Raw genomic sequence first — 18,935 nt, 5'->3', positions numbered from 1 at the left:
TAATTTTCTGTTTGGATGATCTGTCCATTGGTGTAAGTGAGGTGTTACCGTCCCCCACTATTATTGTGTTACTATCGATTTCCTCTTTTACAGCTGTTAGCAGTTGCCTTATGTATTGAGGTGCTCCTATGTTGGGAGCATATATAATTGTTATATCTTCTTCTTGGATTGATCCCTTGATCATTATGTAGTGCCCTTCTTTGTCTCCTGTAACATTCTTTATTTTAAAGTTTATTTTATCTGATATGAGTATTGCTACTCCAGCTTTCTTTTGATTTCCATTTGCATGGAATATCTTTTTCCATCCCCTCACTTTCAGTCTGTATGTGTCGCTAGGTCTGAAGTGGGTCTCTTGTAGACAGCATATATATGGGTCTTGTTTTTGTATCCATTCAGCGAGCCTGTGTCTTTTGGTTGGAGCATTTAATCCATTCACGTTTAAGGTAATTATCGATATGTATGTCCCTATTACCATTTTCTTAATTGTTATGGGTTTGTTTTTGTAGGTCCTTTTCTCCTCTTGTGTTTCCCACTTAGAGAAGTTCCTTTAACATTTGTTGTAGAGCTGGTTTGGTGGTGCTGAATTCTCTTAGCTTTTTCTTGTCTGTGAAGTTTTTGATTTCTCCATTGAATCTTAATAGATCCTTGCTGGGTAATCTTGGTTGTAGGTTCTTCCCTTTCATCACTTTAAATACGTCCTAACACTCGCTTCTGGCTTGTAGAGTTTCTGCTGAGAAATCAACTGTTAACGTTATGGGAGTTCCCTTGTATGTTATTTGTTGTTTTTCCCTTGATGCTTTCAAAAATTTTTCTTTGTCTTTAATTTTTGCCAATTTGATTACTATGTGTCTCGGCGTGTTTCTCCTTGGGTTTATCCTGTATGGGACTCTCTACGCTTCCTGGACTTGGGTGGCTATTTCGTCTCCCATGTTAGGAAAGTTTTCGACTATAACCTCTTCAAATATTTTCTTAGGTCCTTTCTCTCTCTCTTCTCCTTCTGGGACCCTATGATGCAAATGTTGTTACATTTAATGTTGTACCAGAGGTCTCTTAGGCTGTCTTCATTTCTTTTCATTCTTTTTTTCTTTATTCTGTTCTGCAGCAGTGAATTCCACCATTCTGTCTTCCAGGTCACTTATCTGTTCTTCTGTCTCAGTTATTCTGCTATTGATTCCTTCTAGTGTAGTTTTCATTCCAGTTATTGTATTGTTCATCTCTGTTTATTTGTTCTTTAATTCTTCTAGGTCTTTGTTAAACATTTCTTGTATCTTCTCCATCTTTGCCTCCATTCTTTTTCCGAGGTCCTGGATCATCTTCGCTATCATTATTCTGAATTCTTTTTCTGGAAGGTTGCCTATCTCCACTTTATTTGGTTGTTTTTCTGGGGTTTTATCTTGTTCCTTCATCTGGTACATAGCCCTCTGCCTTTTCATCTTGTCTGTCTTTCTGTGAATGTGGATTTTGTTCCACAGGCTGCAGGATTGTAGTTCTTCTTGCTTCTGCTGTCTTCCCTCTGGTGGATGAGGTTATCTAGGAATAAATTTAACTAAGGAGATGAAAGATCTTTATGCTGGAAACTTTAAGACATTGATGAAAGTAATTGAAGAAGATACGAATAAATGGAAGTATATCCCATGTTCATGGATTGGAAGAATTAATATTGTTAAAATGTCCATACTTTCCAAAGCCACCTATAGATTCAATGCAATCCCTATCAAAATTCCAATTTGTATTTTTTATAGGAAAAATGGTCCTAAAATTTGTAGGAACCAAAAAAGCAATCTTGAGAAAGAAGAAAGCTGGAGGTATCACACTTCCTGATGTCAAAATCTACTACAGAGCTACAGTAATGAAAATAGTATGGTACTAGCATAAAATACTTCAATCTCCATAGTCACTATTAGTCACACATAGACCAATGGAACAGAATCAAGAGCCCAGAAATAAACCCATGCATATACAGTCAACTAATATTTGACAAGGGAGCCAGGAATACACAATGTAGAAAAGATAATCTAATCAATAAATGGTGTTGGTAAAACTGGATATTCATATGCATATGTAAAAGAGTGAAATTGAACTCCTATCTTACATCACTCACAAAAATTAACTTGAAATGGATTAAGGACTTAAATGTAAGATCTGAAACTGTAAAAGTCCCAGAAGAAAACATAGGGGAAAATCTCTTTGACATTGGTCTTGGCAATGATTTTTTTGAATATGACACCAAAAGCACAAGCAACAAAACAAAGATAAACAAATGAGACTGCATCAAATTATAAAGTTTCTGCATAGCAAAAGAAATGATCAACAAAACGAAAGGACAACCTATGGAATGGTAGGAAATATTTTCAAACCATATATCTGATAAAGGGTTAAGAAAGGACTCATACAACTTAATAGCAAAAACAAACAACAAAAACAAAACAAACAAAACAACAAAAAAAAGTGAGTTAAAATGGGCAGAGGACCTGAACAGCCATTTTTCCAAAAAGACACACATATGGCCAAGGTACAGGAAAAGTTGCTCAACATCACTTATCATCAGGGAAATGCAAATCAAAACCGCAGTGAGGTATCACCTTACATTTGTTAGAATGGCTATTATCAAAAAGAGATTATAAGTGCTGGCAAGGATTTGTGTACTGTTGGTGGGAATGTAAATTGGTACAGTCACTGTGAAAAACAGTATGGAAGTTCCTCAAAAAATTAAAAGCAGAACTACCATATGGTCCAGCAATCCCACTTCTGATTATATATCTAAAGGAAATGAAATCACTGTCTCAAAAATCTATCTTCATCCACATGTTCATTGTAGCATTATTTACAATAGCCAAGATGTGGAAACAATCTAAGTGTCCAAAATGCAATATACATATATTTCAGCCATAAAAGAGTGAAATCCTGCCATTTCTGACAACATAGATGAGGCTTCATGGCATTACACTCAGTGAAATAAGTCAGACAGAGAAAGACAAATACTGTAGGATTTCATATGTGGGATCTAAAACACCAAACTCATAGAAACAGGGAGTAGATTAGTGGTTATTAGGGGCTAGAGGGTGGAAGATATAGGTGATGGTGGTCAAAGGGTTCACACTTCCAGTTATAAGATGAATAAGTTCTGGAGATCTAATGTACAACATGGTGACTACAGTTATCAATACCATACTGCACACTTGACAGTTGCTAGGAGAGTAGATCTTAAAAGTTCTTACCACACATGGGAAGATAAATTGGTGCAGCCACTATGGAGAACAGTATGGAGGTTCCTTAAGAAACTAAAAATGTAACTACCACTTGATCCTGCAATCCCATTCCTGGGCATACACCCAGAGAAATACATGGTCCGAAAGGATACATGCACCCCAATATTCATTTCAGTGCTGTTTACAATAGCCAAGACATGGAAGCAACCTAAATGTCCATTGACAGAAGAATGGATAAAGAAGATGTGGTACATATATACAATGGAATATTACTCAGCTGTTAAAAATAATGAAATAATGCCATTTGCAGCAACATGGATGGGCTAAGAGATTGTCATACGGAGTGAAGGAAGTCAGACAGAGAAGGAGAAATATCATATGATATCACTTATATGTGAAATCTAAAAAAAATGATACAAATGAACTTATTTACAAAACAGAAACAGACACATAGACTTAGAGAATGAACTTATGGCTACCCGGGGGAAGAGTGGGGAGGGGAGGGATAGTTAGGGAGTTTGGGATTGACAGGTACACACTGCTATATTTAAAATGGATAACCAGGGACTTCCTCAGCAGTCCAGTGGTTAAGAGTCCACCTTCCAATACAGGGGGTGTGGGTTCGTTCCCTGGTCGGGGAACTAAGATCCCTCGTGCCGTGCATGGTGTGGCCAAAAATTAAGAACATAAATAAATAAATAAAAATATAGTAAACAGCAGTAAAAAATTTTTTTTAAATTAAAATGGATAATCAACAAGAACCTACTGTATAGCACAGGGAACTCTGCTCAATATTCTGTAACAACCTAAAAGAATTTGAAAAAGAATAGATACATGTATATGTAAAAATAAATAAATAAATACAATTTTAAAAAGTTCTTGCCCCTCCCCACATACAGGTTAAAAAAAGAGAGAGAGAATGAGAGAATAGAGAGAAATAACAATTATCCTTGGTATCAAAATGTTTTGGTAATTTCTCCAAAACTTCTTTGAAAATGTAAAATAATAATAATAAATAAATAAAAATAATGGTTACTTCTTTGGGAAGGACTTTAAAATACAGTGTTCCCATGGACACCTAATATAATGACTAATGAGAGAAAATCAGTACCCCCCTTCCCTGCCATCCCCATGAAGGAAATGACAACTCAGATGTATAAATTACTAATTTCTCATTCGATCTCCTGGCTAAACTGGGGTGATTGTAATTGCACTGCTTCAGGCCAGGGTGTATCACACTTGCCTACATACATTTTAGCAGTGCAGAGACAGCCTAACACTGTTGTAGACCTTTAGCCTGTGGGTTTAGTGCTCTAGTCCCTGAACCAATGAGAACCAAAACAACAAATGTCATCCCAGCTAAGGCCAGATAAGCTTTCCTCTTTCTCTCAAACCCCATTATAAAGGCCTAGTTTGATCAATAAAGTTGTTCTGGCCTCTAGTGTGTATAGCATTTTCATGCTAATATTAATAATACGCTAGGGGCTTTACTGCCATGATTACCTCACTTAATCTTCATTTCATGCCTGTGAAGTAGGTGTAACCATCCATATTTAATGAAAAACTAAGCCACAAAGTAGTTAAATAATTTTCTTAGGAGCTTGGAGCCAAGAAGTGGGAGAATCAAGATTGGAACCCAGGTCTACCTGGTTCCATACTTTGACTACTGTTGAAAGTTGACTCCCAGGTAAGGCTGGCATCCTGCTCCGTATCTGCTAAGCCTAGTTCCTGTTCTCTGGCTGCTATCCTAGGGCCTGGTGCCTGGTCTCAATACCCTTAGCTACTGGTATGGGTCTAGCTTTAACCAGGAAGGCCCTCCCTCGGTCCAACGAACACTTGATGACGATTCCTGTCTCTGTCCAGAGATTCTAGCTCTGCAGCCCCTACTGGGTCTATTCTTTTCGATAGAAGGGTTGCTACAGAACAGATCAATGTTTATGCTGCTCTCAGACCTTATAATTCACACAGTTGGGTTTAGTTGGGCCACAGAGATAGTCATTACAAAATTTGTGTGATCTTGTGCCATTTCCAGGTCATGTCAGGTCTTAATTTATCCCCCATGGATGATGTTTATAATTCAACTCTCAGACAATCAGCACAGTAGCCTTCCCTGTACACAGATACTTGTTTAAAGATGAGGTCATGATGACCCAATCACAGAATGATAAGCAACAGAGATTCTGCTGGGACTTCTGGATGAGAGTCCCTTGCTTTTTCTTACTGGACTATAATTTGGGAGAATGTAATTTTGCCATCCTGAGATGCCATGTGGCCTGGGAATGGAGGTAGAAGCAAATTAACAGAAGAAGAAAAACAAACTGGGTCCTAGGAGCTCTATATCAAGATGCACGGAAAGGCAGATTTATTTCTGGATTATCTATGAATGAATGAATTACTTATTTTTGCCTAAACCGATTTAGATTGTGATTAAAGACTCCTACGCATATAGTTCCTGTGCCTTAATTTTACCTTTCATGTATTGAATTCCAGTTCCTTTTGGCCTGTGGCCTGCATTGAGTCTGATGGCTCAGGTCTTGCCAGCTCCTTCCTGACCTGACCTCCCTTATGCTGATCCACTATGGTGCTTTTGGATGCCACACCTCCAATTCCCCTTCCCAGAGCACAGCCCACCCATCTGGATGCTCCAAAATGGAACCCTTGACCTTCTCATTAACCTCCTTACCTGAGTCCTGGGATATGGCATCCTATATAGATTTCTCAGGACTCCTGGGGACTATGAGAACAAACATGTTTCTCCCTGCCTTTATGTGTTTCTCAGATTCTGGAATTTGTTTACTTAGATTTAATAAATCTTCTGAGTAACACCCAATGCTGCTGTTTTTCACTGTTGACATGAAAGATGTAGGTTGGGGGATGGAAGTGGGAATGTAAATTGATACAACCTTTCTGGAAAATGAGTTGGCAGTAAGACTTAATAATTCCTTAAACATATTAATGTTCTTTGGTCCAGGAATTCTACTTTTAAAATAGCCAGATAAAAAACTTATGCAAAAGAAGTAAAAGCTTTTTTCACAAATAATTTTATGGTAGAGTCATTTATAAGAGAAAAACATCTGGAAATAACACAAATGCACAACAATAAGACGTGTATTTTTGTAAACCAGGCTACATTTAAAAGATGGAAGAGCGTAGAGCTTTTAAGAATAAGTGTGCCTTTAAAATGCTCATAAAATGCTCATGGATCTAGTAATTCCATCCCTAGTAATTTATCTTAAGACAATAACCTAAAATGTAGACACAGCTATATACACAAAGGTTGATAAATTATTCATAAGATGGAAAAACTAAAATCAAGTTAAATATCCAACATCATTGGCATGGGAAAATATTTCTGTTGTAATATTAAGTGAAAAATCAGGATAAAATTTTATATTCTATATGATCTCAACTATGTAAAACAAAATTATACATGCATAGAAAAAAAGGCAAAGAAGTAAATGTATTAAAATATTAAACAGTGATTGCCTCTGGGTGATAACTGATATTTCATCTTTTTAACTTATCTGTGTTTTTCAAAATTTGTACTATGGGCATGTGCAATTTTTTAATAGAGAAAGTTATTATAAAAAGATGGTAAATATGCAAACTACATAGCAACATGAAGATTGTTTATGAAATAATGTTAAGTGAAAAAAGATGTACATAAAAACTTACTGTGATTGCAATTATGTAAATATGTTTCTGCATATAGACAAGAACTGAAAGGGAAAAATGTATAAATAGAATTAGGTTTTTTATTGTGCTAAGGCTGTGGGACTAGGAGTAATTTGTTTATCTCCTTTAAAGATCTCTTTAAAGTTGTTTTAATGATGTGCATGCAGTTTTTGAACCATCCTCTCTGTGTGTATTCACTGTGCTGCTAACTTTCTGGCCGTGAGGTCGGAAGTACCCTGGCTTGGCTTCACATCTGGTCCTGGCCCCTCTGGACTGGCTCCATAGGCTTTGCTGGCTCTAAAAATGGCCATGAAGCAGGAATAATGGCTAGTTTGGCCTCTCTTGTTCCTTTAGTCTTCAGAGGGGCTACATTTACATCATGGGGGACTTTAACTGGAGACAAAGCCCAAAGTTGTCATGTAATGGTCAGCAGGTTCAGTCACCATCTAACATAGGTATTGTTTTAACAAGGTTAAGAGGTGATAAATTTTTTTGTGTGGATATTTGCAATCAGGAACAAATCTAGCTGTGATTTTTTTCTGGAAGTTTCTGTGATATTTTAAGGAAATCAATTGTCTCTTCAGAATGCAGCCTAGTTAGTGGAAAAGCCCCATGACTATGATGTCCCCAACTTTGCACGCTTTCCTTATCACCAGCAAAGTAGGTCAGCTTTAATTCTGTCTGAGAAAGAAGACTCCGTGGGCCAATATCACACATGAAGTAATATTTATATGTAGCCGTAGAAAAGGTAAAGGATTTAGGATCAGACAGATCTGTATTTGAATCCTGACTCCATCACTCACTTATTAACTGTATTTATGTGGGCAATTCTAATCGAGCAGCACCTTCCTTTCTCATCTGCAAGTCAGGAAAGATGATGCCTGCCTTATGGGACAGTGGGGAGAATTATATGAAAAATACATGTAGAGTGCCTAACACAGTTCTGGCACTGAGTGCCAACATTTAGATACTTCCTAAATGCTGTCCTTTTATAGTCTATACCATCAAAAAGTTAATGACCATTTGACAAGGGTGCCAAGATAAATCAACAGGGGAAAGAACATTTTTTTTTTCAACAAATGGTGCTAGCAAAACTGAACAATCAAATGCAAAAGAGACAAATTGGAGTCTTATATCATATAAAAATTAACTCATAGGAGTACATCTTTGTGACATTAGGCAATGTTTTCTTGGATATGATACCAAAAGTATAAGCAACAAAAGCAACAAAATAGATAAATAGAACTTTCATCAAAATAAAAAAATTGTTGGCTTTAAAGGACATCAAGCAAGTGAAAAGACAACCCACAGAACAGGAAAACATATTTGCAAATCATATATCTGTACTCAGAGTATACATTTAAAAACTCTTACAACTCAACAATAAAAAGACAAAATATAACCTAATTTAAATGAGTAAGGGAAAAATAACTTGACTAAACATTTCTCCAAAGAAGGTATACAAATGGCCAATAAGCACGTGAAAGTATGTTCAACATCATAAGTCTTTAGGAAAATGCAAACCAAAACTACTGTGAGATACCACTTCACACCCACTAGGATGACTATAATCAAAAGATAGATAATAAGAGAGGATGCAGAGAAATTAGTAACATCTTACATTGCTGATGAGAATGCAAAATGGCACAGCTACTTTAGAAAACAGTTTGGCAGTTTCTCAAAACGTTTACCTTAACATTTACAAAATGATCCATCCATTCCATTCCTAGGTATATGCCCAAGAGAATGAAAAACATAGTTTTTACTTGTTCACAAATGTCTATGGCAGCATTATTTACAGTAGCCAAAAATGTAAACAACTGAAATGTTCATCACTAGATGAATGGGTAAGCAAGTTGTGATATATACATACAATGGAATATTATTTGTCAATAAAAAGGGATGAAGTACTGATACATGCTATAATATGGATGAACCTTGAAAACATTATGCTAAGTGAAAAAAATCCAGTCACAAAAGGCCACATACTGTACAATTCCATTTATATGAGATGTCTAGAATAGGCAAATCCATAGAGATAGAAAGTAAATTAGTGGTTGCCAGGGCCTAGGGGAAGGCAAAAATGGGGGGGGGGGGTGACTGAGAATGGGTACAGAGTTCCTTTTTGGAGTAATAATAATGTTCTGGAATTAGTGGTTATGATTGTACAATTCTGTGAATGTACTGAAAACCGCTAAATAGTATACTTTAAAGGATGAACTTTATTGCATGTGAATTATATCTCAGTAAAGGTGTTGGTTTTTTTTTAAAGCTATGACCAGCACTTTTAACTTGATGGTGGGAACATAAAAATCTTTCTAGAAGTGTGAAAAGGTATAATCATCATTGCCAAATATTCTAGCTCTTCTCAATGCAGTGCCCTTCCCTGCAGGAAGATTCTGCATCTCTACCTTATTGAATTAGAAGTGGTCATATGACTTGCTTTGATACAGGAAATCTGGGCAAAAGTGACCCCTTCTAAAAATTTTGAAGAGAAGGTACATGGCTCACCATCTCTCCCTTTTCCCTCTGCCATGACTACCCATATGGCAGGTGCTGTCAGCACTTTTCTGCAACCTCACATATTCTCCTGGCACTTATTATTTCTGCACATATTGAATACTTTCCAATTGCCGACATCTGCAAACCTCTCCTGAGGGCTTTCTTGGGCCACTGGAATCTGCTATGTCCATACATTGAGCAGATTGGAAGTGTCAGGGAATTAACACTCCCACCCTCACTCCCACTCCTTTGCCCCTAAGGGATAACTCTGAGGCTTATTTTCCACACTGACTTCCAGGGTTTCCCTGTAGGATTAAATTCCACTTGCCATCAGTGGTAGCTTGCTCGATAACGAACCTTTCTTAGCTTTCTTCATTTTCTTGTATCACTTCCCCACCTCCCGCCAATGTCTCTGGGATCACCTCCCAAATAAACTACTTGCATTAAAATCTTTGTCTCAGGTTCTGCTTCTTAGGGAACCCAAACTAAGACATAGAGCAATGTTCCAAATAAAGGATGCTTGGTCAGCCTGGGTGCCAGAGTAAAGATGAAGTAGAGCAGAAGCGACTCCAATCCATGAGAGACATGTACCAAAAGAAAAAAATAAACCTTTATTTTTTAAGTCTCTGTAATTTTGATGTCATTATTACTTTGGTGTAACTTAGTCTGTCATGATTAGTGAACTATGTATAACTTTTCTTAGTACTTCTCATTCTAGGAATTATTCCTAAAGAAATAATTAAAGATGCACACAAAAATCTTTATACAAGAGTGTTCAGGGGCTTCCCTGGTGGCGCAGTGGTTGAGAAACCGCCTGCCAATGCAGGGGATGCGGGTTCGAGCCCTGGCCTGGGAGGATCCCACATGCCTGGGAGGATCCCACATGCCGCGGAGCAACTAGGCCCGTGAGCCACAATTACTGAGCCTGCGCGTCTAGAGCCTGTGCTCCGCAACAAGAGAGGCCGCGATAGTGAGAGGCCCGCGCACCGCGATGAAGAGTGGCCCCCGCTTGCCGCAACTAGAGAAAGCCCTCGCACAGAAACGAAGACCCAACACAGCCATAAATAAATAAATAAATAATTAAAAAAAAAAAAGAGTGTTCACTGTGGTATTATTTATAATTAAATCATCAGGGACAATTTAATATACAATAATAGATAAATTTAATATAGAATGCTTTTCAGCTATATAACAGTCCCTCTGAGAATATTTAACAATATTGAAAAAATGTTCACATTATATTCCTATATAGTTTATACAGGATCATTATAATTTTATTTTTTAAATTACATATATATTTGTATATACACGTGCAAAAAGTAACTGTCTCTCTTTTTAAAAAATATTTATTTATTTATTATTTATTTTGGCTACGCTGGGTCTTAGTCGCAGCATGAGGGATCTTCATTGCGGTATGTGGGATCTTTAGTTGTGGCATGCAGACTTCTTAGTTGTGGCATGCGGACTCTTAGCCACGGCATGCAGACTCTTAGTTGAGGGATGCATGCGGGATCTAGTTCCCCAACCAAGGATCAAACCTGGGCCCCCTGCATTGTGAGCGTGGAGTCTTACCCACTGGATCACCAGGGAAGTCCCAAAAAATAACAGTCTCTTTCATCAATCTGGTGATAAAAATCTCACTTGGATAGGAGAAAAATATTTCCTCATACTGCCTCCCTTCTGTTGAAGAGGTTATAGGAGAATAAACTTTCCAAAAAGTAAGAAAAAAACTATAGTTGGACTTCTGGGCCAAATGACTAAATAAGTTCATGCTTCAATAAACCCATTCATTCCCATCAAATAGTAATATTGAATAATATAAGCAAAAAATAAATGAAAATATATAGTTGGGCTCCAGTGCAAGAGACATATCTCCATGAGGCTGAAAAGTACAGAAATGCAAAAGGATACATGCTCCTGAGGCTACTTGCTTGTTGAGATCTGGATATAGCAGCAGGCAGTAGCAGCTGAAAGTTGGACTCCTATGAGCCTCCTAAAAGTGCTCTATAGGACATGGGGATCAGAGACAAGGTCTTCTGCTTAGAACAAGGATCTAGGGTGGGGCTCACCTGCTATGAAAGAAGCCTAGAAAAAAAAAAGGTTGCTGCAGAACTTTCTGGGAGAGAGCTCCTGTGTGCTGTAGGCCTAGAGAGGCAAGGAATACAGACAAAGGAAACAGAAGCAATGTTAAACTATCCTGCTGACTTTTTGTCACTGGATCTCCAGATCCCCAATATTTACCAGGTCCTATACTGAAAATATGGGTAGAGTCAACTGCAAAATCCACCATATAGGGATATGTGAGCATAGTGGGAGTTTGCGGGGGTGGGGGGGCGGTGGTGGTCAGGGCTGGGGAGAGAGAGTAACAGAAAACTTCCTTCTCAAAGTGATATTACAAATTAAAATTTCAAAACACATGAAGAAATTAAATGCTAAAAATGATACTAAACAAAATCAACAGTTATAACTTGAATTCACTCCAGATGAAACTTATTTTATAGAACAAAGATTTTAAAATAAGCATATTGAAGGTGTTGGAAGAAACAAATGAAAATGTTAAAACAGAATAAGAAATTATGAAACAGAACAGGCAGAAATGAAACAAGAGCAGGTGGATATGAACAAAATTAGAAATCTTGGAAATTAAAAATAATCATTGAAATATTGAAAAAGACAGGAAAATAATCCAGACTAGATATGGTCAAAAAGTGAGTTTACGAATTCAAGTTACTTGTGGGGAACTCAGAATCAGTGCAGTAAAATAAAATGCTAAAAATTATGAAAAATTAGTAAAGAATCATGGAGGGCCACTTGAGAGAATCCAACATTGATCTAATAGAAATTATTGAAGAATAGAATCAAAGGAATGAAGAAAAAGCAATCTTTGAAGGGATAATTTGCCAATAATTTCTCAGAATTAAAGAAAGACGTAGATTCTCAGGTAGAAAGACTACTCAGAGTACCAAGCAGGGTAAACAGAAATAAATTCACATCCAGACACATTAAAATGAAAAAGCAGAGCATGAAGATCAAAAGGAAAATCTTTAAACCTACCCAAGAAAAGATAAGTTACCATAAACAAATACTGGCAGACTTCTTATTAGCAACTGTGGATGTCAGAAAAAAATGAAAAAAAAAATGTTCAAAGAATGAAGGGAAGTCCTCCTCAAGCTAGAATTTATACCTAGCCAAACTATCATCCCAAACTGAAGTCAAAATAAGAACATATACAGATTAAGATCGTTTCTCATGGACTCTCACTAAAACAGCTATTAAGGGATCTACTTTAATAAGGTAACAGGAAAATCTTGAGATGCAATAAACAGGAGAACACAAAAATTTATAAGCTGTGTAGGAAAAGTCAGTTGGCTCTTCATCATCATCATCATCATCATCATCTTCATGTGTAATTGCTAATAAGTGGAAGAAAGAACGAACTAGTTGTTGAATGATACTGAGATAATGGGTTATCTATATGTAAACAACAAATTAAATCCCCAGCTCATATCATACACAATGATCAGTCCTAAATGAGATAAATACCCAAGTGTGATGTAAAACTTGACAATTTTTAGAATACAGGAGAATATGATATTTAGGTAGGGAAGGATTTCTTAAATAAGTCACAAAAGCAAAGCTCATAAAGCAATATTCATACATTCCACTACATTAAAACAAACAAAAAACCCTTCCATAAATCAAAATACATCATAAATCAAAAAACACAAGCCACCATCTGGGGTAAGATATTTGCAATGCATGTTAAGTGACTAAGTATCAACATGCAGAACAACAAAGAATTAAAAATCAATAAAAAGGAACAACCCAAGAGAAAATGGACAAATGATATGAAAAGTCAGTTCACAGAAGAAAGCAAAGTGGCCAATAAACATATGAAAAGATATTAAACCCCACCAGTAATCAGGGAAACACATATTATAAAAACAATGGGATAACATTTTATATTTATCATGATGACTGGTAAAAATTTGTCTGATGATGCCAAGTGTGGAGGATTCAGAGAAATGGAAACTATTATACTTTGCTGTTCTTATACTTTGAAGTATAAATTTGTTCAACTACTTTAGAAAACAACTGGCCATTATACAGTAAATGTGAAGATGCATGTAATCAGTAATTCTTCTCCTAGTTATATGCTCTAGATAAATTCTCATACTTATGCACAAAATGCTCCAAGTAGTATTATTTAAAATTGCAAAAAAACTGGAAATAACCTAAATTATGATCAGTAAAATGGAAAAAGAAATTGTGATGTAATCATAAGTGGAATACTATATAGCAGTTAAAATGATTGAACCAGAGCTACATGTATTCACATGAATGAATCTCTACAGTATAATAAGTAAGGGAAAAGTTCAGTATGACATTTATAGTGTGATATCACTTATAGGAATTTGTAAAACAATACCAGTTATACCAGTCATATTTTTGGATATATAGATATAGAAAATCATTGAATTTATTACAGTGGTTACCTATAGAGTGAAGGGAGAGAGATGCAATCAGCTAGGAGTACAGAAAAGTCTCAACTAGATCTATAATTTTTTTAATAGAGGACTCTGTAGCATATATGGCACAATGTTGATATGATAAAGCCAAGCTGTTTGGTGGTGAGGGGGGCAATAGATGACTCTTCATTTTATCTCTACTCTTTTCTGTGTATTCAAAATTATTCACGATGAACAAAATAAGAGTTTAAAGAAGATAACACAGATTTTTAAGGCTTCCAAATTCCCAGCCAGCATTTCTGAAGGCTCCTAGCTGATGAGGAGTGGTAGCATCAGACTGCAGTTCTGTGTTGAGGATGGTCTGGTGACGAGTGCAAACAAGCTAGTACCTCCCACTGGCATCCCCAGAGAGGTAGCATGCCCCTTGCTAGCTGCAGTAGTTTCTGGTGAGGTGGGGAATGGAGATGACTTTGAAAGTGAGAGACAGTTAGTAACAGTAGAGGGAAGTGATTTTGACATGGACTAGAGTTGTTCAGGTAATACATAGCCTCATGGTCTTTCCTAACCTTTCCAAGTCATGACACACATGGATAATATTTGGTACACTGGAGTAGAGGCTACCACCTTGGCGGCTCAGTTATCCTGGGACCTACCTGTACCCCTGAGAGATGGGTGGATCAATATATCACAAGTGTATATCTTACAATATCACACAAATGTAGCCTACTTGCAGTACTGTATACTCGTGTGACACAACATGACTTTTGAGAAGCTTTGACCCAGAAAATAGTCTTTCCTCATCTAAAAGTAGGGAAAATTATAAACCATTCCAAACTCTGGCAGTGCTTAACAGTGTGCCCAAAAAGAGTGCACTGAGAGTCACAACTATTCTGCTTGAATCTGTGCAGTAGCAATTAGGAACGGAAAGAGCTGGTGCAAAAGAAATGCAGTTAACAGAGTCTAAAAGTCTCCTTCTAAAGCAACTGAAGACAGATCAAGAAACCTCTCCAATTCGTATGTCAGCATCATATCAGGGTGTGACCAGATGAGACTAGAATGTGAAAGCAGGCAATCTGGGTCAGCATTTGTGGAGCAGAACAGAAAACAATCATGAAGGAAAGCAACTAACCGGACGGGACAAAGATAATCACTTACCAACACCTTAGTGGGAAGGGATTGGTAGGTCACACAACTGAGCCATTCTAATTATATTAGCCCATGATTTGGAATTTCTATATATGTTAATTATATACTTGTTAAACACAGTTCATTCTATGGGTTAGACTGAACATTTTCAAACCAGTTCATCTTTGTTCTTCTGAAGTCCCAAGTTCAAAGAGATCTATCAGGTGGAAATGTAGTAAGGCCACCCAAACTGGGTGGATCCAAATTACATTTGCAGTCATTGTCTTATAACTCAGTTACATAGACAGATAACCAGCCTTTGTGCTAAGACAGTGCCTGCAGAGGACAATTTCTCAATCTCCTTGTGAGCCAATTGGCCCTGGACACAGCAACAGGCTGGGTGGTAGGCAGGATGACATGGCACAGCTATATTGGTTACTAAAATACTGAAATACCTCCATATTTATTGGTAGTTAGCCACTCCTAGAGCTCCCCAACCCTGCCATGTGACCACTCCCCCACACCAGTCCCTTCCTCAGGATGCCATCTCCCCACAGTCCGGTAACCAAAGTGTTAATGCCCAGCACAGTAGAGGGCCACCGAGGCCATTAAATATTTAGAACATCACCAATGAATGAAGATGGACCACCATACCCACTCTTGAATGCTCACTGCTGGCACCATCATCTCCTTGGATTCCAAGAGAGAACAGCATCTCTTGTTGGCCAGTTTTGCCTCAAGTTCCCAAATTGAAATAAAATACCTTCTGGTAAAACTAAACTGCTCAACTTTTCTCTGGGCTATATGCCAGACCGAGGGGAAGGAAAGGAGCTTTAAATCCCAGGGCCATAGCTTTGTTGTGGGACTTGTCCTTCCTAAAGGTGAGTGACAAGAGTCACAGGAGACCAAACCTGGTCACTTCCCCAGACTGGCCTTTCCTCATTAACTGTCCTCCCTTCATTCCATGCCATCTACCAGGCAGTTTCCCCATTCCCCATGATTTTAAAACTTATTTCTCAGGAGACCAGGGCACTTCCTTGACACTTGGATCCAATGAGTGATCTGGGGAGAACCTGGCCCTGGAATATGCAGCAGCATCATAGTATCAACCCTGCCATCTGCAGAGTCAAGACAAGGCAGCACAGAGCTGGGGAAGAGAAAAGAAACTGCCTGTGGGGTAGAGGATGGGGGAGAAGGATCATTCATGACACAAGAATTCTGCTGTTCATTCAGGAAGCCAAAGGAGGAGGGCAGGAATTGCATTTGGATAGGCAACCAGACATCACTCTGGGAAATAAGGGAAAAGCCAAAGCAGAATGGCCACACCTACTCACCAGGACTGGTTATCGTCAGGAGGTCTAGGTGCCGCTGTTGCTGCAAAAGAAAACACATTGTGAGAGCACTGATTCAAGCCAGAGCCAAACTTGTTGCTTAGCAGGTCAGGGTGAACATGCAAAGGGGATGTTCAGCCACGCAGAACAGGCTGTATCGCGGAGGACGTCATCTCACAGTTCTGCAGGGAGGCCTTGCACCCTAGAGACAAGGGGGAATGGAGAGCCTTTCTGGTCAGAGCCGAGAGGGCCTTAAAGACCTTCCAGTCAAACCTATCTTATACTTAGGGAAAATGAGGCCGTGACAGGAATGTGGCTTACCTATAGCCACAAAGAAAGTCCCTTTCCAGACTCCCAGCCATGGCTCACTCCTCTGTACCAGGCAGCCTTAGATTTCTCTTTGGTCACACTGGCTGTACTGGTTAAGTGTCTGATATCCTGGCAACCCTCTTTGCCTTGGGTCCTTAAGTCACTGTCACCCTCCTGATACTCCTTTCTAACCAAGATACTCCTGGGGGCTGGTTTATTTATTAAATCTGCTCAACAATGCTATGACAATTTCAATACTGATGATCAAACCATTACTTTTCTAACTGAATCCTCATCTCTCTGTACCATACAACATTCAAAGAAAATAATATTTGTCAGGTACACTAGCCCATATAGATGAAGTTGCTCTTGTTTGAAGGCAGCTAGCCTTGGTCCCAAGGGCTGAGGTGGTCAATATCTCAGTAGGCTCGCCCCCTATCACACCATACTTACGGAGAAGCCTAGTCCTGAACTGGATGTCATGGGAACCTGAGGGTGGAGAAGAGGGTATTGTAGGCTGAGGATGGGGCAGTGGTAAGCAACTCTCTTAAAGACTTAAGTCAGGATTCCTTAAGCCTCAGTCAACCTCTGTCTCTTTCCTACACTTGATTTTCCATTAATAGCAATTTCCATTAATACGTAATTTTTTTCTTAAAAAGGGGTCCTAACAAACTTCACTTTGAGAACCACTGCTTCAAGGATACACATTGCAGGAGCTTCTGATTATCTGGTACTTCATCCAGTGGGTCCTTTGCCATATTTCACCTCACCTGCATTTCCCTCTTTATCTTGCCTCTCCCCTAGAATGGCTTCCTGAAATTCTCCTTAAGCAGAAAGGAGAAGGCAGCAACATTTTTTGAGTACTGAATATAGGCCAGGCACAGTACCAGGCACTTTGATGTGTCATTTCTTCTTACACTCTTGGCAATCCTACAGGGTTGGTACTGTACAACAGAGGGACATGGGGTTCAGACAGGAGAAATTATCTGCCTAAGACCACATCTTCATTGAATGAGAGAGCCAAGATTAGAATTCAGTCAGTTCTAATCCTGGCTTGAAAGTCCAAAATATGATAATGCACAATAAATCACTTAGCATGATGCCTGGTACTTAATAGGTACTTAATAAAAAGAGCTATTTTTGTATTAATGTTTTGTTATTATTATAGACCATGTGACCCTTGGTTTATAAAACCTGCCTTGCCCCTTTTCATAGAATTATTGGTACCAGAGCTCAAAGGTCATTGAGTCTGACCTGCCACCAGTACAGGAATCCCTTCAGCAATGTCCCCACCAGTTGTATGAACTGATTCTGTTTTATCCCTTTGCCTGACAGGGAACTCACTTTTTGTCAGTTAAAATTTTTTTTTTCTGTTTTTTTTGGCCATGCCATACGGCATGTGGGATTTTAGTTCCCCGACCAGTGATCGAACCTGTGTCCCTAAATAGCTCTACTTTGAGCAGGGTTAAAAGCTGCTTCCTTATGAAATCATCCCTGTTTCTAGCTGCTTCAGCCCATGACAAGTTTGGAGACCTGAAGATCTGTGTCATCTTCTCTCCTGGTTAAATATTCCCAGTTCCTTCATCCTTTCCTTATAAGACCTGGTCTCAAATCCCTGGCCCTTGTGGTCCCCTCCTCTTCCATTTAAATTTGATCTGTCCCAGTCGAACCTCTTTAAGATCTCTCTGTCCCTTGCTTTAATGATTTTTCAGGGCCCTAAAAGCAGGTCTGTGTCCTTTCATAGCCTTCTCAATCACACATCCCTGTTTTACTGCCAGCTCATAATTCATTCCAGTTGACATTTTCAAGCAACAGTGCAACTCCAAGATGTCACTGACCTCCACTGTGAGCACACATTCTCATGCTGAAATGAAACACACACCCACACATGCAAGCTAGAAGGACTGCTGGAGCCAGACTGCCTTCTTTCCCAATCACAGAACCAGGCTAGTGGGACAATTGGCTCAAGCTGCCTTTGCCAAGGCCAGCCTGTGAGGCTAGGCCCTTCCCTCATACATGAGGAAGGAAGACAATGTGTCCCTTCTATTTTTCCATAAGCTTGGTTTTGTGGCAATCACCGTTGGTGAAGGAGGTCCATTTATCTGAAAAGTGTCTATTTCCTAATTAAGATCTATCTCTAAATGGTGATTCTGTGTCCAGGGTCTAGTAGAGAAAAAAGGGAAGAAAATCTGACAGGAACACAGACAGACCTGGCCTTGTGTCCTAGCTCTTCTCTGTGGTTTTGGATAACTTACTGTTATGTCTCTGGCCTTGAACTTCACACCTCTAAAATGAGTGAGTGAGACTGAAATACT

General features: G+C 38.5%; 1 protein-coding gene across 1 annotated transcript in view; it reads right to left on the bottom strand.

Annotated features, from left to right (window-relative positions):
• Window positions 1–18,935, bottom strand: part of AGBL4 (AGBL carboxypeptidase 4) — a 1,403,755-nt gene that overhangs the window by 325,410 nt on the left and 1,059,410 nt on the right. The window contains exon 6 of the mRNA XM_061183995.1: window positions 16,315–16,354. Within this exon, the coding sequence (XP_061039978.1) occupies window positions 16,315–16,354 (40 nt within the window). The remainder of the gene's footprint in view (window positions 1–16,314; window positions 16,355–18,935) is intronic.

The sequence above is a fragment of the Eubalaena glacialis genome, chromosome 3 (genome assembly GCF_028564815.1).
Source record: "Eubalaena glacialis isolate mEubGla1 chromosome 3, mEubGla1.1.hap2.+ XY, whole genome shotgun sequence".
Taxonomy (NCBI): Eukaryota; Metazoa; Chordata; class Mammalia; order Artiodactyla; family Balaenidae; genus Eubalaena; species Eubalaena glacialis.
This window is presented reverse-complemented; position numbering and strand designations above follow the sequence as displayed.